The sequence below is a fragment of the Carassius auratus genome, unplaced genomic scaffold (genome assembly GCF_003368295.1).
Source record: "Carassius auratus strain Wakin unplaced genomic scaffold, ASM336829v1 scaf_tig00214938, whole genome shotgun sequence".
Lineage (NCBI taxonomy): Eukaryota > Metazoa > Chordata > Actinopteri > Cypriniformes > Cyprinidae > Carassius > Carassius auratus.
In genome coordinates this window covers 1-18810 of record NW_020527870.1, presented here as the reverse complement: position 1 = coordinate 18810, position 18810 = coordinate 1, and the positions used below count along the sequence as shown (strand labels likewise).

Below are 18810 nucleotides of genomic sequence, written 5' to 3'. Positions count from 1 at the left end.
GTGACCAAAATCATAAGCCACTAATCAAAATATTTGGTTTGGCTTTATCTAAGGAACATCAAGTGTGGTATTGTTTTCCAGTGCTGTTGTATGAAGGATCCAGCTGTGCAGGTATGTTGAGCAGTCTCTGTATTCCACAGAGAGCTAAGCTCTGCGGTGTCCGCTGGCTGCTGTTATTGTGGATATCACAGGATTTTAGATACTGAGATCTGGCTTGGCAAACATACAAATACATTCTTGGCAACAGAGCAATTTAGTGAGGAGGGGGGAAAAACACTTTGCTGCGTTTTACTGGCCTGCTGATAATATTTGCCCTGACTAATTAATTAGAAGTTAACTATACCACAGTCTGTCCGTTAATAACATAATTAGATTGATTTAAACGCTTGTCTGGTAGGATATGATAAAGTAGGTTCTGCAGGAAATGGAAGGCGAACTGTGGCACCTGATCATTAGTCATTACTGGCATTTTGTTAGAATAAATTATGTTTGGAAAATGGCAAGGCAAAGCTGACTATGTATTGACTCGGCTCATAAATCATCTGGGGGACAGTCTTGTGCTGAATTAGCAGGGGCAATTCACAGTAAAGCTATCTAGAAGCAAGATGATTGACACTGGGTAGTGGTAGTCAAGGCCCCCAGCTGTGTCATTCTTGCCTTTTTACTGCAGCAGAGCCACTGGTTGTGCACAGGGGAATGGACTGGATTCGGAGCTTGGACCATTCCTCATTCAGCAGCTCAGTTCTTCCTTCAATCTTGCGGCGATTTGACTGGAACAGAGCCTGTGAAAACACAGTTTCATAGTTAAAAAGGTTACAAAATTCTAAACGAAATACACTACCAGTCAGATGTTTAGGGTTGGTAAGGTAAAATTTTAATTAATCCAAAGCGACTTACAGTGCATTCATGCTATCAATTTTTACCTATGATGCGCTCCGGGGAAATTGAACCCCCAACCTTCATAAAACAATGCTCTACCGCTTGAGCTACAGGAACACTAGGGTAGGGTTGTTGTTTTTTTTTTTTTTTTTTTTTTAAGAAGTTTTTTTTAAATGGAAAATACAGTAAAATAGCATTGTGAAATAGTATTAGTGTTTTTTATTTTAAAACATTTAAAAAATATTTTTGTGATACAAAGCGGAATCCTTCAGAAATCATTCTATAATATGATGATTTGCTGCTCAAGAGATATTTCTTATTATTTGAGATATATTTTGGAAGCTGATTTTTTTGGGATTCTTTGATGAACAGAAAGTAAAAAAAAACAGCATTCATCTGAAACTGAAATATTTTGTAACATTATTTATGTATTTACTGCCACATTTGAATAATGCATTCTTGATAAATAAAAAAATCTTACCAACCCCAAACTTTAATGGCAGTATATATATATATATATATATAATATATATATATATATATACATAAATGCTTAGAGGTGAGAGAATCCAGCAATATATAAAAGTTATAGTAAAAGTGTAAAGTAAAGAAGAGTAAAACAGTAGTGTAAAAGACCTTCTACCTTGACCTCCTCAGCTTTGCGGAAGCGTTTCAACTGTCTTAACCTCATGTACTCAGACTTGACTCTCTTCTTCCATTCGAGCAGACTGGGGGGGGGCTTGGCAGTGCAGGACCGGGGGACCTGACACCTCCTCCATCATCAGCCTCAACCTGGCTACAATGCAAGGGAGACAAATGCACATCCAGCTGAGCTGAGCTCACATTCAGACAACACTGGAACAAACAGTAAGTTTAACAATTTTTTTTAATTTTTTTAATTTATATTTATTTATTTTATTTATAAAATATGTGTGTGTGTGTGCATGATGTTTTAATTATTATATCTAATATAATACATTACACATAGTAATTACTATATATAAATATAGTATGGAGCATAAAATCATCTGTATTGATTCTCGTAAATCCATAAATTCATCTTTATGGGGAACATATTCTCTGGGATTTGATAAACAGCACCTTGCATAAGGGTTCCCAACAGATGTGACTCATTCTCGGGAAACATTATCTGTGATGTGATAACCAGCACCTTCCATAAGGTTTCCCATCAGATGTGACTCATTCTCTTTCACATACACACAAGGGACCTATAAATTGCATGACTCGAACTTTATCATTCAATAGTGACTCTATATAGGACTCACTCACTGCCCCCTGCAGTTCACAAAACACAACTATCATTCCGCATCACACACACCATTTAAAGGGCTTTAATTCAGATTAGTGCTTCAGATGAACGAAACACGCCAGAAACCACTTAATGGAAAAGAAACCGACAAGAGGGAACGCGCTAGATGCCAAAGAGCAAAACTGGCCATGCAAACCGCATCCAAGTGACACTGTGTGCTCGGAAAAACAAGCGCTCCTGACCAGCACACATTAGAAGTGGGCGTGTCTCTCTCGCGAGCCCATGTCACCACGTGGTGCGGATAAGTGCGTAGTACACTTTTCACCATTTCTTAACCCTTCAGTGTTGTTTTCTCGAACTTTCGAGGAACTAAAATGAAATATAAAATGATGTTTGAGGACGAATAGCGTGAGGCTACACGGGCCACGAACGAAAGCGTTTATAATGAAGGACGCGAAGCTTCAAAAACGCCACGCGTTGAAAATACTTGCACGAGATACTATGAAGCAAACGATACACGCCGAGACGATTTAAACGTGTTGTGTGCAACATGCTCAGTCTCTTTTGCACATGCTGGATAACGATACGGAGACAGAGATCGCCGTCGCAGTTTGAAATACCTTAAGAGTCCCTGCTCCTTCCTTTAAATCCTCGCGAATCAGCCTCGGCTCCAAGTGCGCAGCAAAGAAGTCCGCGTGCCCAAAAACGTCCTGTAGTGAAAAACGGTGTTCTGGCTACCGACCCACTGCAGATGTCGGTGCCAGAATGCTTTTGTTGACGAGCGGAGGGGATGTGAGGACTCCTCGGTCGTCCGTAAGCATGTTAAGTTAAGAGCTGCGCACTTGGTTGGCACGGTCAGAGCACAGGGTGACGTCTTTATTATGAACATACTCCAGCTCTCTCTGCTGGACCACAGGCTACGAGTGCGCCCAGGAGGAGAATAATAATGCAACTCATTTTCTGAATAATTAATAGCCTGAATGCAAACATGTACGTGAACTTTGACATTTAGTAAGCTTCGTTGAAAATTTGATTAATCGATTAATAGCATTATTATTATTATTATTATTATTATTATTATGAATAGTTCCATAGTAGCGTGCTTTATATTGTGCATGACCTTCAGACATTTTTTAAGCTTCGCATAAAATTTAAGTAATCGATTAATAACGTTATCCGTCTATTATTTTCTTATTATTGCAATAGTTCCATAGTAGCATGCTCTATATTGTGCATGACCTCAGATGTTTAGTAAGCTTCGTAAAATTTGAGTAATAGATTAATAACGTTATCCGTCTATTCTTCTTCTTATTATTGAATAGTTCCGTGCTTTTATAATTTACATTATAAATTATATATATATATATATATATATATATTAATATATATATATATATTATATATATATATATATATATAAGTACTGATGACAGAAAAAGCTTACAAATAAACCATGTGTAGTTTAATTACTTTATAGCAAGAATCCTAATCAAATATATTGACGTATTATGTACACGTGGATGTTAATGTATGCAGAAACCGAAGTCTCCGTGCAAAGGGCCTGGCTTGAGTATCCAATGCTTGTTGTTTTTGCACGGGCTCCCTTGAGATCCGCAGCGCTTAGCATGTGCTGTTTTCCTCCGGAGAGGCGAGCGAGGGGCGGCGTGGGGTCCGCCCGCCGCGCGACGCGGAAGCCACTGCCCTTCTATGTACGTCACACGTGACCCAACGAGAACGCGCTTGAATGGACGCGCTCGGAGAGATGGTAACGCAGTTTGAAAAGCAACAAGCAGTCAAATGTTTTATACATTTACCTCTCCCTGGCCCCAATTATATCAGTAATAGGCTTGCTACTATTAGCTCCAATGCTGCTATTGCGATTACTATTAAATATATATAATAGGCATAGTATAATAATGGTGCAACTACAAATGCAACAATAATATAATGTTATATTATTTATATAATTTAAGGATACATCTCACATAGAACGCTTTCGACAGATGTTTGATATTTATGAATCCACTAGATGGCGACATGTAACCATTTAACACCCTCAGTCCTATTTTTTTTTACAGTTTTTTTCAACTGCTTTCACACATTTTCCAAAGTTTTCCCCTTTTTTTTTCAAAGCTTAACACACAAATTCAGAATTGCACACACGAAATTGCTAAATGCCTCACATATCTTTCAAAATGAAACAGTCAAAATATCACCAAACATATTTCAAAAGCAAACATTTGTCTTATGTTGTAAACACCTTTACCATAATGTTTATATTTTTGATTAATGTCATATACACACTGTTATTCAAAACCTAAAGTTCTTCTTTTAAAAGCTCACATGTACATGACTGAATGTTATTGGGAGAGAGTTGTTGAATATATAAAGTAAAAACCAAAAGCCTAAATTGAAACAAGCTTTATTTTTTTTGCTCTTTGGTGGTTGTAAATGTAGTATTAGTGGACACAGTTTGAAAAGAAAAAGAATACATCAAAAATATGTATTGTTGTAGCATGTAGTGTAAAACCAAACATAATTGTGTGTGCTTGCATGTGGAGATGGTTGGGTGTATCTAGGCTCCATCTCTCCTCCGGGCTGGGTCCAGCCAACATACGTCATCCACGTCACATGCTATATTCTCTCTTGATACCTTACCAAACTGTGACGCAATGCAATGCACTGTAGTAAATGAATGTAAGGGGTAACTACAGTAGAATATATTAATTATAGTATAGGCCTATTTTTTGTTATGGTAAAAAAAAGCCCATTATGTGTAGTTAGAAACATGTGTTACATTAACATTAGATTGTTACATACCGTTCTCATTTCTAAAGGTTCGAATTATACCCGCCACAGTAAATCTACTCAAATTATTGTCTCATTGTTAAACCATGGTTAATCACATGATCGAGTACTGTAGGCCCTAATCTCATTCGCAGACCACTCTTCTTGTTCCTTGTTCTCCATCCATTTCTGACTCGTCCTCTTCCTCGCCCTTGCTCCCCTTTCCAACTACTCTTTGTCGACACCGTCCTCTGGCTCTCCCTCCAACTCCTCTTTACTCTGTCTCCATTGTTTGCATCCATTGTCCAACAACCTATTACTGACTTTGGCCTATTTATAGGCACTAGTAAAGTTATGATCGGTTTGTGTTAAGTAAAGCAACAATGTTTGCACATGTGAGGAGTTAGTGTGAGGCACTGATGAATTAGTGTGCCATTTTGATTGGGTTGTGTTTATAAAAGGAAATCAAGTAACTTCCTATCAGATTTTTGTGTGTGTGCATAAAAATGTGTGTTGTTGTTTTTGCAAAAAGTGTTTAACGAAACTGAAAAACTGAGTAAAAGGCCAAAAATTTGTGTTATGGTTTTGCAGATTTAGTGTTGTGGTTCTGGTGTTTGAGTGTCAGGTTTTAGAAATCGTGTGACAAGTAATTAATTTTGTGTGTAAGCAGTTGAAACAACTGTAAGAGACGGTTTACCCAAAAGTAAAATGTCTAACTCAAGTTGCTCCAAAATGTTTTGGATTTCTTTCTTTCGTGAAGCACATAAAATGAGATATTAGGGCAGAAGGACAGTCTCAATCGCTGTTAGTTTTTAGATCTTTTTTTGGCATGATAACCATCCCAAAGTATTCATTGACACAGTAGGTTCTTAAAGAAAAAAAAATTCAGTCGGTTGCATAAACATGGAAATTATATTTGGTTTGGTTCATAGAGTAATATCTTAAGGATTATTATTATTTTTTAATTAAAACATAAAAATACCTAGTGTATTATGTAGAAAGGTCTGAAACTGAAAACTGGCTCATTATTTACTCACTGTCATGTCACTCCAAATCTATATAATTTTATTTTATTCCGTGGAACATAAAAGAAAGATGTTATGTAAAATGTCTCAGTGCTTTTTGTACAATGGAAGTCAACGGTAACCTAAACTTTGGTTACAACATTCTTCATAATAACTTCTTTAGTATTTGCAGAAAAAAGAAAGAAACACCGATTTGGAATGAGATGAGGGTGAGTAAATGATGACACAATTTTAATGTTTGGGTGGACTATCCCTGTAACCGACAAGGAAAATGTTCTGACATGTGTAAACTATTATAATTTTATTTTTTGTTGGATACTGTTTTGTTTACTGTATCTGAATTTCACCAGATTTTCTGTCTTCTGTTTTCTCATACTGACATTGTGTGTGTTAGTTTGAGATTATGCAGGCTTGGTTAAAGACTGGCTCCGTGCAGGTGTTTCAGCTTCTTCTGTCTATAGAGTTGAGGGGGTATTGCTCAGCACTCCAGTATGTGATAGATGGAGTGGTTAACACAATTTTTCCTCACACCCTTATCCCAGTAATGGCCCATCCTAACAGGGTTTTCTTAGGCCAGTCCAGTGTTTATCTTGGACCACACAATAGAAGGAAAGACAGGCAGAAAGATAGACATAAGAGGGAGGTCTTATCTGTGGAAAGTTTTTAATTATGTGCAGTGTAAACCCTGGATGTTAGTTTTGGCATGTCAAATCAAAATTAGTATCAGGTGGTGTGTGGTTTACTGAGGGATTGTCATTTGCTCTGAGGTTACAATCTTAAAATTAAAGATTCCAAAAGGGTTTTTTTTCCGCAGTTATGCCATATAAGTATCATACGGCATCACCAACCCCCCAAAAAGACTTTCAGCAAAAGTTATCTTTCTTAAAACAACACTTTCTAATTGTTTCTAATAAGAACCCTTTTCTACTATGAATAACCATTTGTACAATGGAAAGAATATAGTAAAAAAAATAATAAAAAAATAATAAAAACCAAATAAAGGTCAAATTAATTTAAGACCCAAATTATTATAAACAGAGAGACTCACATGGAAGCGGAGTAAGATTCAGTTGTCAAATTGCTGGCTCCAGTTAATTCATTATTTGTCTAAGGGATTCAGACTTAACTCCTGAGACTGTGATTCTTTTTGAACGATTCATTAAAAGAACTGACTTAAAAGAGTAGACCACATTGCATTCATTCATCGACAATCTGAGCACATTTTCTATTCACAAACATGAGCAGCATGTGTCTTCCTATGGCATTTTTTTATGTGATCATAATTATAATCAGCCTTTCTGTTGTTTATCATTGTAAAATACTGTAAACATATATAATTGTACTTATTGTGCCATTTGGAACTCCAGTTTCTGCGAAATTGAGGGTACCAAACTGCTAAATAAACCCTGTGTTTTCCCTCTAACTTAATCTGTTTTACAAACAGAGCAAACCAATTAAGGGTGGAAAACAAGCCTCTCCTTAATAATGTGAATCAAATGTGGAAGTAATTTGGGCCCTCAGAACTTCACCAGGCACCAGACCAAGCCCAGCTGAGTGGGAGAGGGGGAATCGCCAGATGACGTCTACTTACACATCTGTGGCTGTGAGAGAGAGTGTGTGTGTGTGTGTGTGTGTGTGTGTGTGTGTGTGTGAGTGTGTGTGTGTGTGTGTGTGTGTGTGTGTTTGTGTATGTGTGTGCTCTTGTTTTTGTGACATATCAGGACACAACTGTGTATAAAGACATGGGTATGACACAGGTATTATAAGGAGAGGGTGAATTATGAGGACATAACCCATGTCCCCATTTTTCAAAACGCTTATAAATCATACAGAATGAGTTTTTTTTTTGAGAAAGTCAAAATGCACAAAGTTTCCTGTGAGGGTTAGGGTTAGGTGTAGGGTTGGTGTAAGGGCATAGAAAATACAGTTTTTACAGTATAAAAGCCATTACGCCTATGGGATGTACAAACTTATCACAAAAACAAACGTGTGTGTGTGTGTGTGTTTGTGTGTGTGTTCAGAAACTCTAAGGGAATGAAACTTTCTGCTCTTGCATCACTCCTGAGCTGAACTGAGTGCACACCAGTGGTGGTCATAATGTACATGCGTCAATGGCAGTGGTGTAGCTCTGTGTACGTCAATAGTGAAGGGAGACACTCCTCTGAGCCAATGCTCAGGGGGTGGATTTGTCATCAGTCGTTATCTCTCCCTTCCTCTCTGCAGCACAGTTCACTTTTCAAAGCACCTTGGGTAAGACCCCCTGTATGGCCAGATGAGGTTAACAGAATCCCTGCCAGAAACATGAAAAGAAACGGTCTGTTTGGAATGAGCCTGCATACTCGACTCTATGATAATAAACACTGTGAGACCTACCACAGAAGTCAGTTCTGGTGTAATATTTTAAAGAAATGTCTTATTTACAATGTAATTATTCTACATTACACATGTATATTAATTTGGTTGTCGTTGCAGAAGAACATGCAAGTTTGGGATTTTGAATGCACCCTATATTGGGATTTTACATAATTGATAATAAATATTTTGCAATGGAATTAATAAGTGAAATATATGTAAACAACCATGTAGAAAGCATCCTCAATAGCAGAACTGTTTCCTCAGTGTATGCCATTTGGTCTTCTACCAAAACATCATACATCACATCGTATATACACACATGATAAACAAATGAGCCAAACTAAAAGCACAATTTGGTTCATGCTCTGTTGATTTAAAAAAAGAGAAAAGTTTACAGTCCATTCAGACATTTCCTACTCACATTGATTGAGTGTTAGATAAAAAAACATACAACAAAAGTGCTGTTAAACAAAAGTGTGCAGTGACAAACACAGATTTTCTATGTGCTCATACTTCACTATAGTATATATGTATCAGTTGACATGTTTGTCAGAGCCAGAAATGTTTGGCAGACATAAAAGGTGTTATTATTAATGATTTGAATAATCTGAAATTATTAAAACACAAAGCAATACTTAAAAAAATCCTTAGAAGCAAATACAATAGATTTAATACAACAATACAAATAGACAGACAGACATACAGACATACAGATAGATAGATAGATAGATAGATAGATAGATAGATAGATAGATAGATAGATAGATAGATAGATAGATAGATAGATAGATAGATAGATAGATAGATAGATAGATTGGGAACATACAGCCTGCCCTATCTTGACTGTCTCTCCATTTGTGAATTCACCACCCCTTTAAGGAAATGAGCACATCCTGTTGTTTTAACAGAGTCTTCCTGTTGAAAATTTCATACAGTACATGCTGTATAAGAGGAGGACAGAACTACCACAGGATTAAAGCGTAATGGCACACATATATATATCTGCTTCAAAACCAGTGGGGACTCTGCTGTTTTGGGGTGAGTATCTGAACCTTTAGAATATAATTTTGGTTTATTGTGCTTGAGACTTAAAATCAGAGGCAATCTCCAGAAGGAAATGCTTGTAAATGTGAAAAGACCGAATAAAAACTCACTATTAGCTCACTATGTCAATATTTTTTCAATTGTACTTGCACTTTAATTGATCATTCAGAATACTATTCTGAATACTAATTCAAGTGCCATAATTTGTCGCTGGGGTATATTTGCAGCAATAGCCAAAAAAACATTGTATGGGTCAAAATTATACATTTTTCTTTTATGCCAAAATAATTATATATATATATATATATATATATATATATATATATATATATATATATATATATATATATATATATATATATATATATATATATATATATATATATATATATATATAAAATATCATGTTCCATGGAGATATTTTGTACATTTCCTACTGCAAATTTATCAAAACTTAATTTTTGATTAGTAATATGCATTGCTTAGAATTAATTTGGACAACTTCAAAGGCGATTTTCTCAGTTAGTTATTTAGATTTTTTTTTTCACCCTCAAATTCCAGATATTCAAATAGTTGAATCTTGACAAAATAATGTCTGATCCTAATAAACCATACATCAATGGAAAGATTATTTATTCAGCTTTCAGATGATGTATAAATTTCATTTTCTAAAAATGTATACTTAAACCTGGTTTTGTGGTCCAGGTTCACATATGTCTTAAGTCACTGGGGTATAGTTTTAGCAACAGCCAAAAAAACATTGTATGGGTCAAAATGATAGATTTTTCTTTTATTCCAGAGTCATTAGGATATTAAGTAAAGATCATGTTGCATGAAGATATTTTGTAAATTTCCTAGCTCAAATATATCTATGTATTATAAAATGTATTATCATTAGTAATATGAGAATTTTCTCAATATGTTTTATTGTTTTTGTTTTTTTTGCACCCTAAGATTCCAGATTTTCAATTAGTTGTATCTCGGCCAAATATTTTTCTATCCTAACAAACATCAATTGAAAGCTTATTTATTCAGCTTTATGTATAAATCTTGTATAAATCTATAAAATTGACCCTTATGACTGGTTTTGTGGTCCAAGGTCACATAATATAATATAATATAATATAATATAATATAATATAATATAATATAATATAATATAATATAATATAATATAATATAATATAATATAATATAATATAATATAATATAATGTATAAACTTTATCACCTTCATGACCATCAAGAAGATTTGATGGGATATCATGTAAATTATACTGCTGACTTCTAAAACAATGCTTTAAGTCACTAAATGGTATATAGATAAATTGGAAATTTTCTGAGGAAATGACTGTTATGATCCAAATGGTCAGGACAAAGGGAGGATGTTGCATCTCCTCCCTTCCTGAATCTTTTTCCATGCCTGTCAATTTTCCCCAAACTGTTGGAATTTGCTGTCTTATAATGACAAATAATGTTTCTGAATACATGCGTGATTCATGTATGTAATCCACTGTTTTTTGTTTTTTGTTCATGATAGTCTGTCTTTGTCTAATGGTCTCAACTCTGCAGACCCTGGTACCAAACGAACAGAGACAAACTGTGGTAAATTGCGTTAAGATGGATTTCTATTTGCTCTAAAATGTATTTTTGTAAAATACCCTCTTTATCTCATGATATTTATTTTTCTTCTGTGCTCTAGAGACAGATTGCATCAACCATGCCGACAGAAGTACAAACCACCACATACACTAAAGCAGGTGAGTGTTACAGCTGTGTAAATATGATAGACATGTCTGCTAATTTTATTTTATTTTTTAGTTCTGTGTCCAAATAAACCCTACTGTGAGGTTGTTTTGGGTGTATGGCTTCAATTGAGTGCTTACTGAGCACCTCAACAATAAACAGCAGACAATCAGTGCTTTGAAAGGTTACTGCTACAAAGTTGTTGATAATGTTGAAAAGAATATTGTGTTGCAGTTCTAGATTGTGGTGAGAGATTTTGTTGACACTTTCGATCACTCTTTCTTCTAATATTTACATGCATGGGAGAGTCTCTGGAACAAAGAATAAACCAACTGCTTCAGTTTGAGATTTGAATAAACACATGGGCACTGGGGAGATTCAGACTGGCCTCAGCCAAAGACAGAAACAAAGTCTGCATTGTTCAAATATATGGAGTTTATTAACACACATGCCATGCTACCTATAAAACATGTTTATACAACACACACACACTAATATTACAATTTATGTGATGTTTATTACAAAACTATTTAAAATATATAGGATGTTTGATATTGTAGAGCGATTGACTTAAGCCATTTTCAATGCTCCAGTGCCATAAAATGAAGCTGTGAGGGATTGAAGTGTGTTCAGTGGATTGTACTTTAATCAAACTGTTAGTTCAGCTAAAAAAAAGCGTATTTCCATATAAAAAAGTGTTAAAAGTTTCATTGAAAGTTGTGAGCTGGCAAAAAATTATATGACATGGGGCCTTTACAAAGTGTGTCCCATTGACTTTAAGTCTATCCCTTACAGACTCGTTTTCTTCAATGTTACATTCAAAATTACTTCTAACTGGACTGGTCTATAAGGCTATAGGAAATTTGTATTTATTAAACTCATCTAATCAAAGAAAAAAAATTTTTTTTAAATACTGCTCTAAATGCTATTTTGTAGACTTAATCTACTGGTACTGGTTGAAGACAATCTCACATGGTCAACATGAGATCCACAAGCCTAGAAGTGTTACATAAACTGTTCCAGTCCTCCCTCGGCCCTGGATTCACTTCTTTCTCTTCCTTTGAAGTGAGTGAGCTGAGAGTTTGTTTCAATCACAGCTGGGCTCGAACCAAAAGTGCAGCACTTCGAGCACAGATGGCAAACTCTGATTATATCGTTTCACGAACTCAATCTGCTTAATACGACCCAGTTTTTCTTAAAAGTGTCCATTCCATCAAGCCGCCCTGCTCTACCCTTAAATGTTCACTTATGTTTCCTGTTTGGAAACAGATGCGAAAACGCAAATAAATCAGAACCACTGAGCCGACGAGGCATCAACCTGAGAGAAATGGAGTGTTTTTTTCAAGGGGAAGACCCGTTTGCAGATGTGCATCTGGTGTGCTCAGCCCAGAAAAGATCCGCGCCTCGGGGGAAACAGCAATCTTTAAACACAACAGTGCTTTACAATATCAAGAGTCAGGTCTAGAACTGAGAACCGGTTCTTATGCAGCAACGGTTCCATTTAAACTAAAATACTGAAGGACTTTAGTGAAGCTTGGTTATCTTTTCTCAAACATGCATTCTTTGTACTACTAAAATAATTAAACATTTCCATCCCTGTTGCTCAAAAATAAAAACTTTCATTCTATATTAATTTTAACATATAGCCCACATACAGGCTACATAAAAAAAACTACACATATATATTTATATAAAATTATGAAAAATGCATTTTATGATGAACTTTTTGACCGTTGACGTTAGTAACGTGTTTTAATGTCATAATTTCACTACCAACAACAATGCATCTTAGTATTATAGTTTTTAGACTTAATATTATAGTTTTCTTTCATGACTTAAAAGGTATTACATAAAAACAATGAGGCAGGAATGATTGGTTAATTAATAATAATCATGTGGTTTCATTGAATAACACTGTTAAAATACATACATATAATAACAAAATAAACAGTTTGCATTATTATAAATCTCTACAAAGGGCACCAAAGGCCTGATAATTGCTGTTGTTACACTTACAGGACGATCAAATCCTTGTTTAATATTGACAAACATTTAATTCAAATTCCCACTTGATTTATTAATTTTGGCGACCTTTTTGTGGTGGAAATGATGGAGCCTAAATAATTTCTTCAACAAAACTTTTGGACATCACAACCCTTACCAAAATTAACCATGAATTTATTATAGTAAAGCTGCTTAATTTCATTTTGTGTGATTTCTGAATGCATGAGACTACAAAATAAATCAATGTTATTGATAAAATCATAGCCATAGGTAACTGTCTACCATTTTAATTTATAAATAATACAATTTAATTACACTTTATTTATTTACTTTTATGTTTTATTAAAGTTCTATTTGAACCCCCTTATATGTTTTTTGGTTTTTAGTTGTTGTTTTTTTTGTTTGTTTGTTTGCTTGTTTTGAAGGAGGGGGCACAATAATACCATTCTGCTTAGGGCACCCATTGGGCCAGCAGCGGCCCTGGTCCGATTCCTGAACGAAGTGAATTACTTAAGCGTAGCTGAATACTTTAATTAATCTCATACACTTTTTGTAAATACACATGTTTGTTTAATATTTAGCCTAAGTTATGACAAATTAATGGACTGACTTTATGGCGCGTCTAAAAATCTGTGAAAAGTTATTAAACAACTTTAGTTTTTTATTGTGCTTTTTTCTGTTGAAGACAGAGAGAGAGAGAGAGAGAGAGAGAGAGAGAGAGAGAGAGAGAGAGAGAGAGAGAGGTGGAGCACTATTACGTGGGAAAATTAAAGCGTTCTCGGTCAGCAGCTTTCTGAACATCTGGTAACCGTGATTCCTCGTGTGGTGACGGCGCATCACGCTTCCACCCGTCGCGTTTCCTGTTATGCCTAACGTTCTTCGGTGCAAAAGTTCAGGAACATTCAGCGCTGGGTTGAGATCAGCTCGCCAGCGCTCGTTTGCTCTGATATGAGGGTATCGTTCAGCTTCTTTGGCGTCTTTCTGTCTGTTCTCTGTGGTAAGTTGATGTGTGTGCGTCGGTAGACAACTTCAGCTTTCATTTAAACTGCATTAGACACTGAAGCCTACAGTGCATGCCAGATCTGTGCTTTCAAGAATGAAGATTACCAACATCACAAACGATCTAATAAGATGAAGAATATATCTTATAAATGTTTGACCTTTTTATATTTGGTTATATTTATTGTAATTGTTATTATTTTTATCAACCGAAGCCAGTGGGTCTCATTGCTGAATGTTTGGACATATTATATGCATATTCTGTATACATTTACATGTGTATATTTTATGTATGTATTTATTTACAGTACTTATATTTTTTAGAGCCTGGCTATGGAGATGGAGGAACATTTGGTAAGTTAATGAGCTAAGCTAATATAATTACTGTTGGTAACTGCTTGACTGTGACACAAAAAAAGGCAAAAAAAGGCAAAAAAAAAAAAAAAAAAAATATATATATATATATATATATATATATATATATATATATATATATATATATATATATATATATATATACACTCCATTATGCATAACAGGATTATTCGTATTGACTTATATCAAAGTTCATTATTTCATTTTGTTTACATCCTAGGCTGTGCTAACATGAGCACCTGTGACACATACTGTACAATTTGTGTGGACTATTCCTTGAGAACTCAAGAATGCTATGAAGTGCTGGTGGTTTTGTGTCAAAATAATTTTCATGTTGCTATGATGTCCATGAACAGTATCGACTGGTGTTCCCTGGAAAAAATAAAAAGGTACATTCTAAGGATTCATTATCAAATACTATATAATACTGTATTGATAGCAATTGGTGACTCTCTTTCTCCATATGTCTCTCTGGCAGTGCATACAACAATTTCACTGTGTGTACGGAGTCTGTTGCTGACTGTCTGCTGATTCCCTGGCCGAATCAGCTTGTTGAACAAATATTTGTGGATATCCACACCACCTATTTTCAAGAATGCCCCTCAGAGGCACTGAAGGACCCCCCTCCCAGCATCATCCTGGCCCTTGTCATGACCCCCATATGCCTAATCCCTGTTATGGTGGTCCTAGTTGTTTTCAAGACTAAAAATGGTGACAGGAGGTCCTAGAGAAAATTCCAGGTGCAAGAAGATTTTAAATGCATCCTTTTGCTCTGTTTCTTCTTCACCCCACCCTGGGATAATGTCCTGGCCCAACACTCCCCAGTGAATGTGCACCCGGTGGTCTCCAGGTTCGACTAAACCAGGATGGAGATTAATTTGTTCTAGGTGTGACCTCTGACTGGAAAATGTTACTGTACTTCAGTGAAATAATTGTTGGTTGTATGTATTTATCATTAAATTGCAGCTAATGTGCAGTACAGATATTTCACAGCATTATTATCTACAACTTGCACATATAGGTTTGGTTGTCTTCGGGATGTAAATACATAATCCATTGAAATGTGAAATGGCAATGGAAAAAAAGGTTCATTTGAGGCATTCAGAAGAATTGTGTAGATAACCAGATGTACAAAACAACACTGCATAATCACAAACTAATTTGAGTGTCCACTTTATGCACTGTAAGAAATTTTTAACCCATATTTTAATGCAGATTTTGTTGTTAGTTAAGTGACAAGAGCTGTTTAGCTGACTGTGAGAATAACGTCTTTGTGATTTCATTTCTGTTGTGACACAAGTCATAACGATTGACTTTTTATTGAGGAATTAAGCGTATAAGAATCAATCTGAATGCACGACAAAACAAAGCCGACTGAAAGTCACCCATTTCAATAGGCAGCTTTTTAAATATCTGTTTATTTATGTAACTTAATGACATGCACATGTCTCTGAAAAGAAAACATTTAAGAGGGAAGGGAATGTCAGCAAATGTTCATTTTAATTTTACTGTGCCCCTCACACAGAACTGCATTGTACTTTACTCACAATATAATTACTGTACAAATGTAGTCACATGAAAGAGATTGGCATTAGTTTTTAAATTAATTATATATAATTAATTATAATTATAATTAATATATATAATTAATCATTTAAATAATTGGTTATGAAGGATGAGTCTTACAACAGAAAATTGAGAAGTTTTTGTAAAGTGTATGTTTGCAGATTGTTCTCTTTGTTCTCACTTTAAGAGCCTGCCAACAAATTTATACTTTAATTACTTCACCTCCTACTTTGTTTGGAAAATTTTGTTATATAATTAAATATTAAACCACATTGTGATTTTAATAAAGTGTCCTTGTTTTGAAATTTTCTTCATTAAGAATAAGTCATGCTTTGTGCTGCTTGTAAACGGATAAGATACAGTAGGTGTAACTTGTTTCTTCTGCGAAAGAGAGCTCAAATATTCAAGCTAAAAATTCCTCTCACACTTCAGACAGAAGGGTGGATGCTGGAGTCCAGGAGTGGAAAATGCTTTAATAAGTACAGCTTGTTCCAGTGAGCTTATTGCATGAAACACTGAAATTCAGAAGAAATCACTGCTGGGAAAAAATCTTAAACTATCCTGTACTGGTTTAAGATGGTCTCCAAGCTTGGCCAGCTGTACAAAACAAACCTCCCTTAAACCAGTATAAGATGACTCTTTACAGCATTTTGTAGATGTGTGTCGATGCCACTGTAAAACACACACTCAAAGTCTCCAGTGAAACAGTATGCTTTCGTCGGGGACTCGGTTTGGCAGGGTGTGGTGGGAACGAGAGCATTCACCCTCCTTTGTCTCGTTCTTCAGCTCTCCTCCTCGTCCTCCTCCGGCTCAGGTCAGGCCTTCCATAAGCCCCGCCCTCCTCCAACAGCTCATCCAATCCGGAGTCAGTCTCACAGGTCCCACGGGAGAGGACACACCTCACATCTGAACCATTCAGCCATTCACAAGCCGGCCAGATGCTCCATGCCTTCATTACTGCCAGATCTCACTGTCAGATCCCTGGCACTGATCCAAAACACAGATCCACATCTGTACCCTCCACTGGCCAGCGACTTGTGCAATTAACATCTTACAGTTGCATTGTACAACACAACTGACGAGCTCCCGACAGACCCGTGCTACATACGGAATTCACATTACGGATCCATAAACCTATATAGAAATTTACTTAATTTTAATGCGTTTCCAAAGACACATTTCAGTCACATTTGAATGTGCTGGCTAAAAGTTATGGACACTATTTTGTTTATTTATGTTTCTGTTTCAAACCTTTATTTATTATTACTAATTATTCTTATTATTATTCTTTATAAAAAAAAAAAATCATTCATTCATTTACCTGTACTTGACTGACAGAAAGGGAACAGATTGTTGAAAGGGTTCATGTGATATTGCTGCCACCCAGTGGTTATATGAGTCAAATGCTGGAGGTCAATATTTATATCTCTTTTAACTACTATTCTCTAAGTGTCTGTTTGTGCTCTTGTTTCTGTATCCTTGATCCTTGTGCATCTACTCCGTGTCATAATTGGGAAGTCTTTTCTGCTGTTCTTTCCTGATTTTATTTATGTTCTGTTGTGCTGTCTGTCTTTGTCATTGATGGTACAAGTCTCATCCTAAATAATAGATTATTTGTCCTTCAGTTTAATGTTCATAAAAATGGAAGTTCTTATCAAAGAGATCAATGCATTTTTACTTAGCAGGCTTTCATTTAAATGTAAATTATAATAATGAATCTCCCTGCTGGATTCCTGTTGATTCACTTCTGACCAGTTAAGGTTAAAGGATTTTGCATCTTTTGCAGTGTCACCTAATATTCAGACAAAGAAGCAATGCTCTGGGTGAGAGATATTCTTTGGTTGCGCAGATTAATGGAAGGAAAAATATTAATGACATACCCAAAGCTCCACATGCTTCTCTTTTAACTGAAAAATAGAAGAAATAGAACAAAGTCCACCACCTTTTGTAGCCAATCATGAGGCTCTCGCTGACTCTCAATTTACTCTTATCCGATTGGTTCCATAAACACACCATGTCAAAACATTAATCTTCATTTAGTTCATTAAAATGTAAAATTTATAATAATATATAACTGATAACTAATAACTTTTGTGTGATTTTTATTTTAGTGATTAAAATATACACATATATACACATGGAAAATAGTTAAAGAATAATTAAAGTATTCTTTGTGCTTTTTACATGAATGTCTGTTCATTGAAGAAATTCAGCTAGACAGCAAGCTATCCCCACAACAAGCAGCACGCAAGTGGGAAAAATGTAAAGAAAATATACAAGGTAGATTTTCTGATCAAATATTTTTTATTTTTGTTAAATATATTAATTTCATTATTGTTTTGACAAACTCAAATGAGACAACGAAGAAAACAGCAACAAACCTTGAAACTTAAACTATGTACAATCGAGCAGTTCTGTTTTATCTTAGGAACTGAAAACTCCCCGATCTGGAGTATCCACGAAGGGAGGGGGTGACACAGCTATCTCATGGAAGTGGTTTGCTGACATGCATGAGGCAATTGGGTCTAAACCCTCAATAACACTTTCAATTTTAATTGCCTCATGCATGGCAGAGAAACCTTGTGTGGCAGCAAGAAAGCACCGGCAGAGCAGCCAGGGTCATCAAATGAAAGCAGGGGCACTTTAGGTCAGGGAAGGAAGGAGAGGAGGCCTAAAAAGAGGAAGGGTGGAGATACAGTTCTGCAGTTCCTTACGGTGGAAGCAGAATATACAAGGGAGTGTGAGAGAAGAGAAAGAGAGA

At 35.6% G+C, this 18810-nt stretch overlaps 1 protein-coding gene and 1 pseudogene across 1 annotated transcript; one reads left to right on the top strand and one right to left on the bottom strand.

The window, feature by feature from the left end:
- Positions 1-657: 657 nt before the first annotated feature.
- LOC113093275 (histone-lysine N-methyltransferase EZH2-like) lies at positions 658-1658 on the bottom strand (annotated as a pseudogene).
- Positions 1659-9244: 7586 nt separating this feature from the next.
- LOC113093276 (receptor activity-modifying protein 1-like) lies at positions 9245-16337 on the top strand. Its single transcript, XM_026259066.1, has 6 exons — positions 9245-9354; positions 10900-10964; positions 11062-11119; positions 14433-14462; positions 14704-14872; positions 14962-16337. The coding sequence occupies exons 1-6, from the start codon at positions 9300-9302 to the stop codon at positions 15209-15211; spliced, it is 627 nt and encodes a 208-aa protein (XP_026114851.1). The 5' UTR covers positions 9245-9299; the 3' UTR covers positions 15212-16337.
- The last annotated feature ends 2473 nt before the right edge of the window (positions 16338-18810 follow it).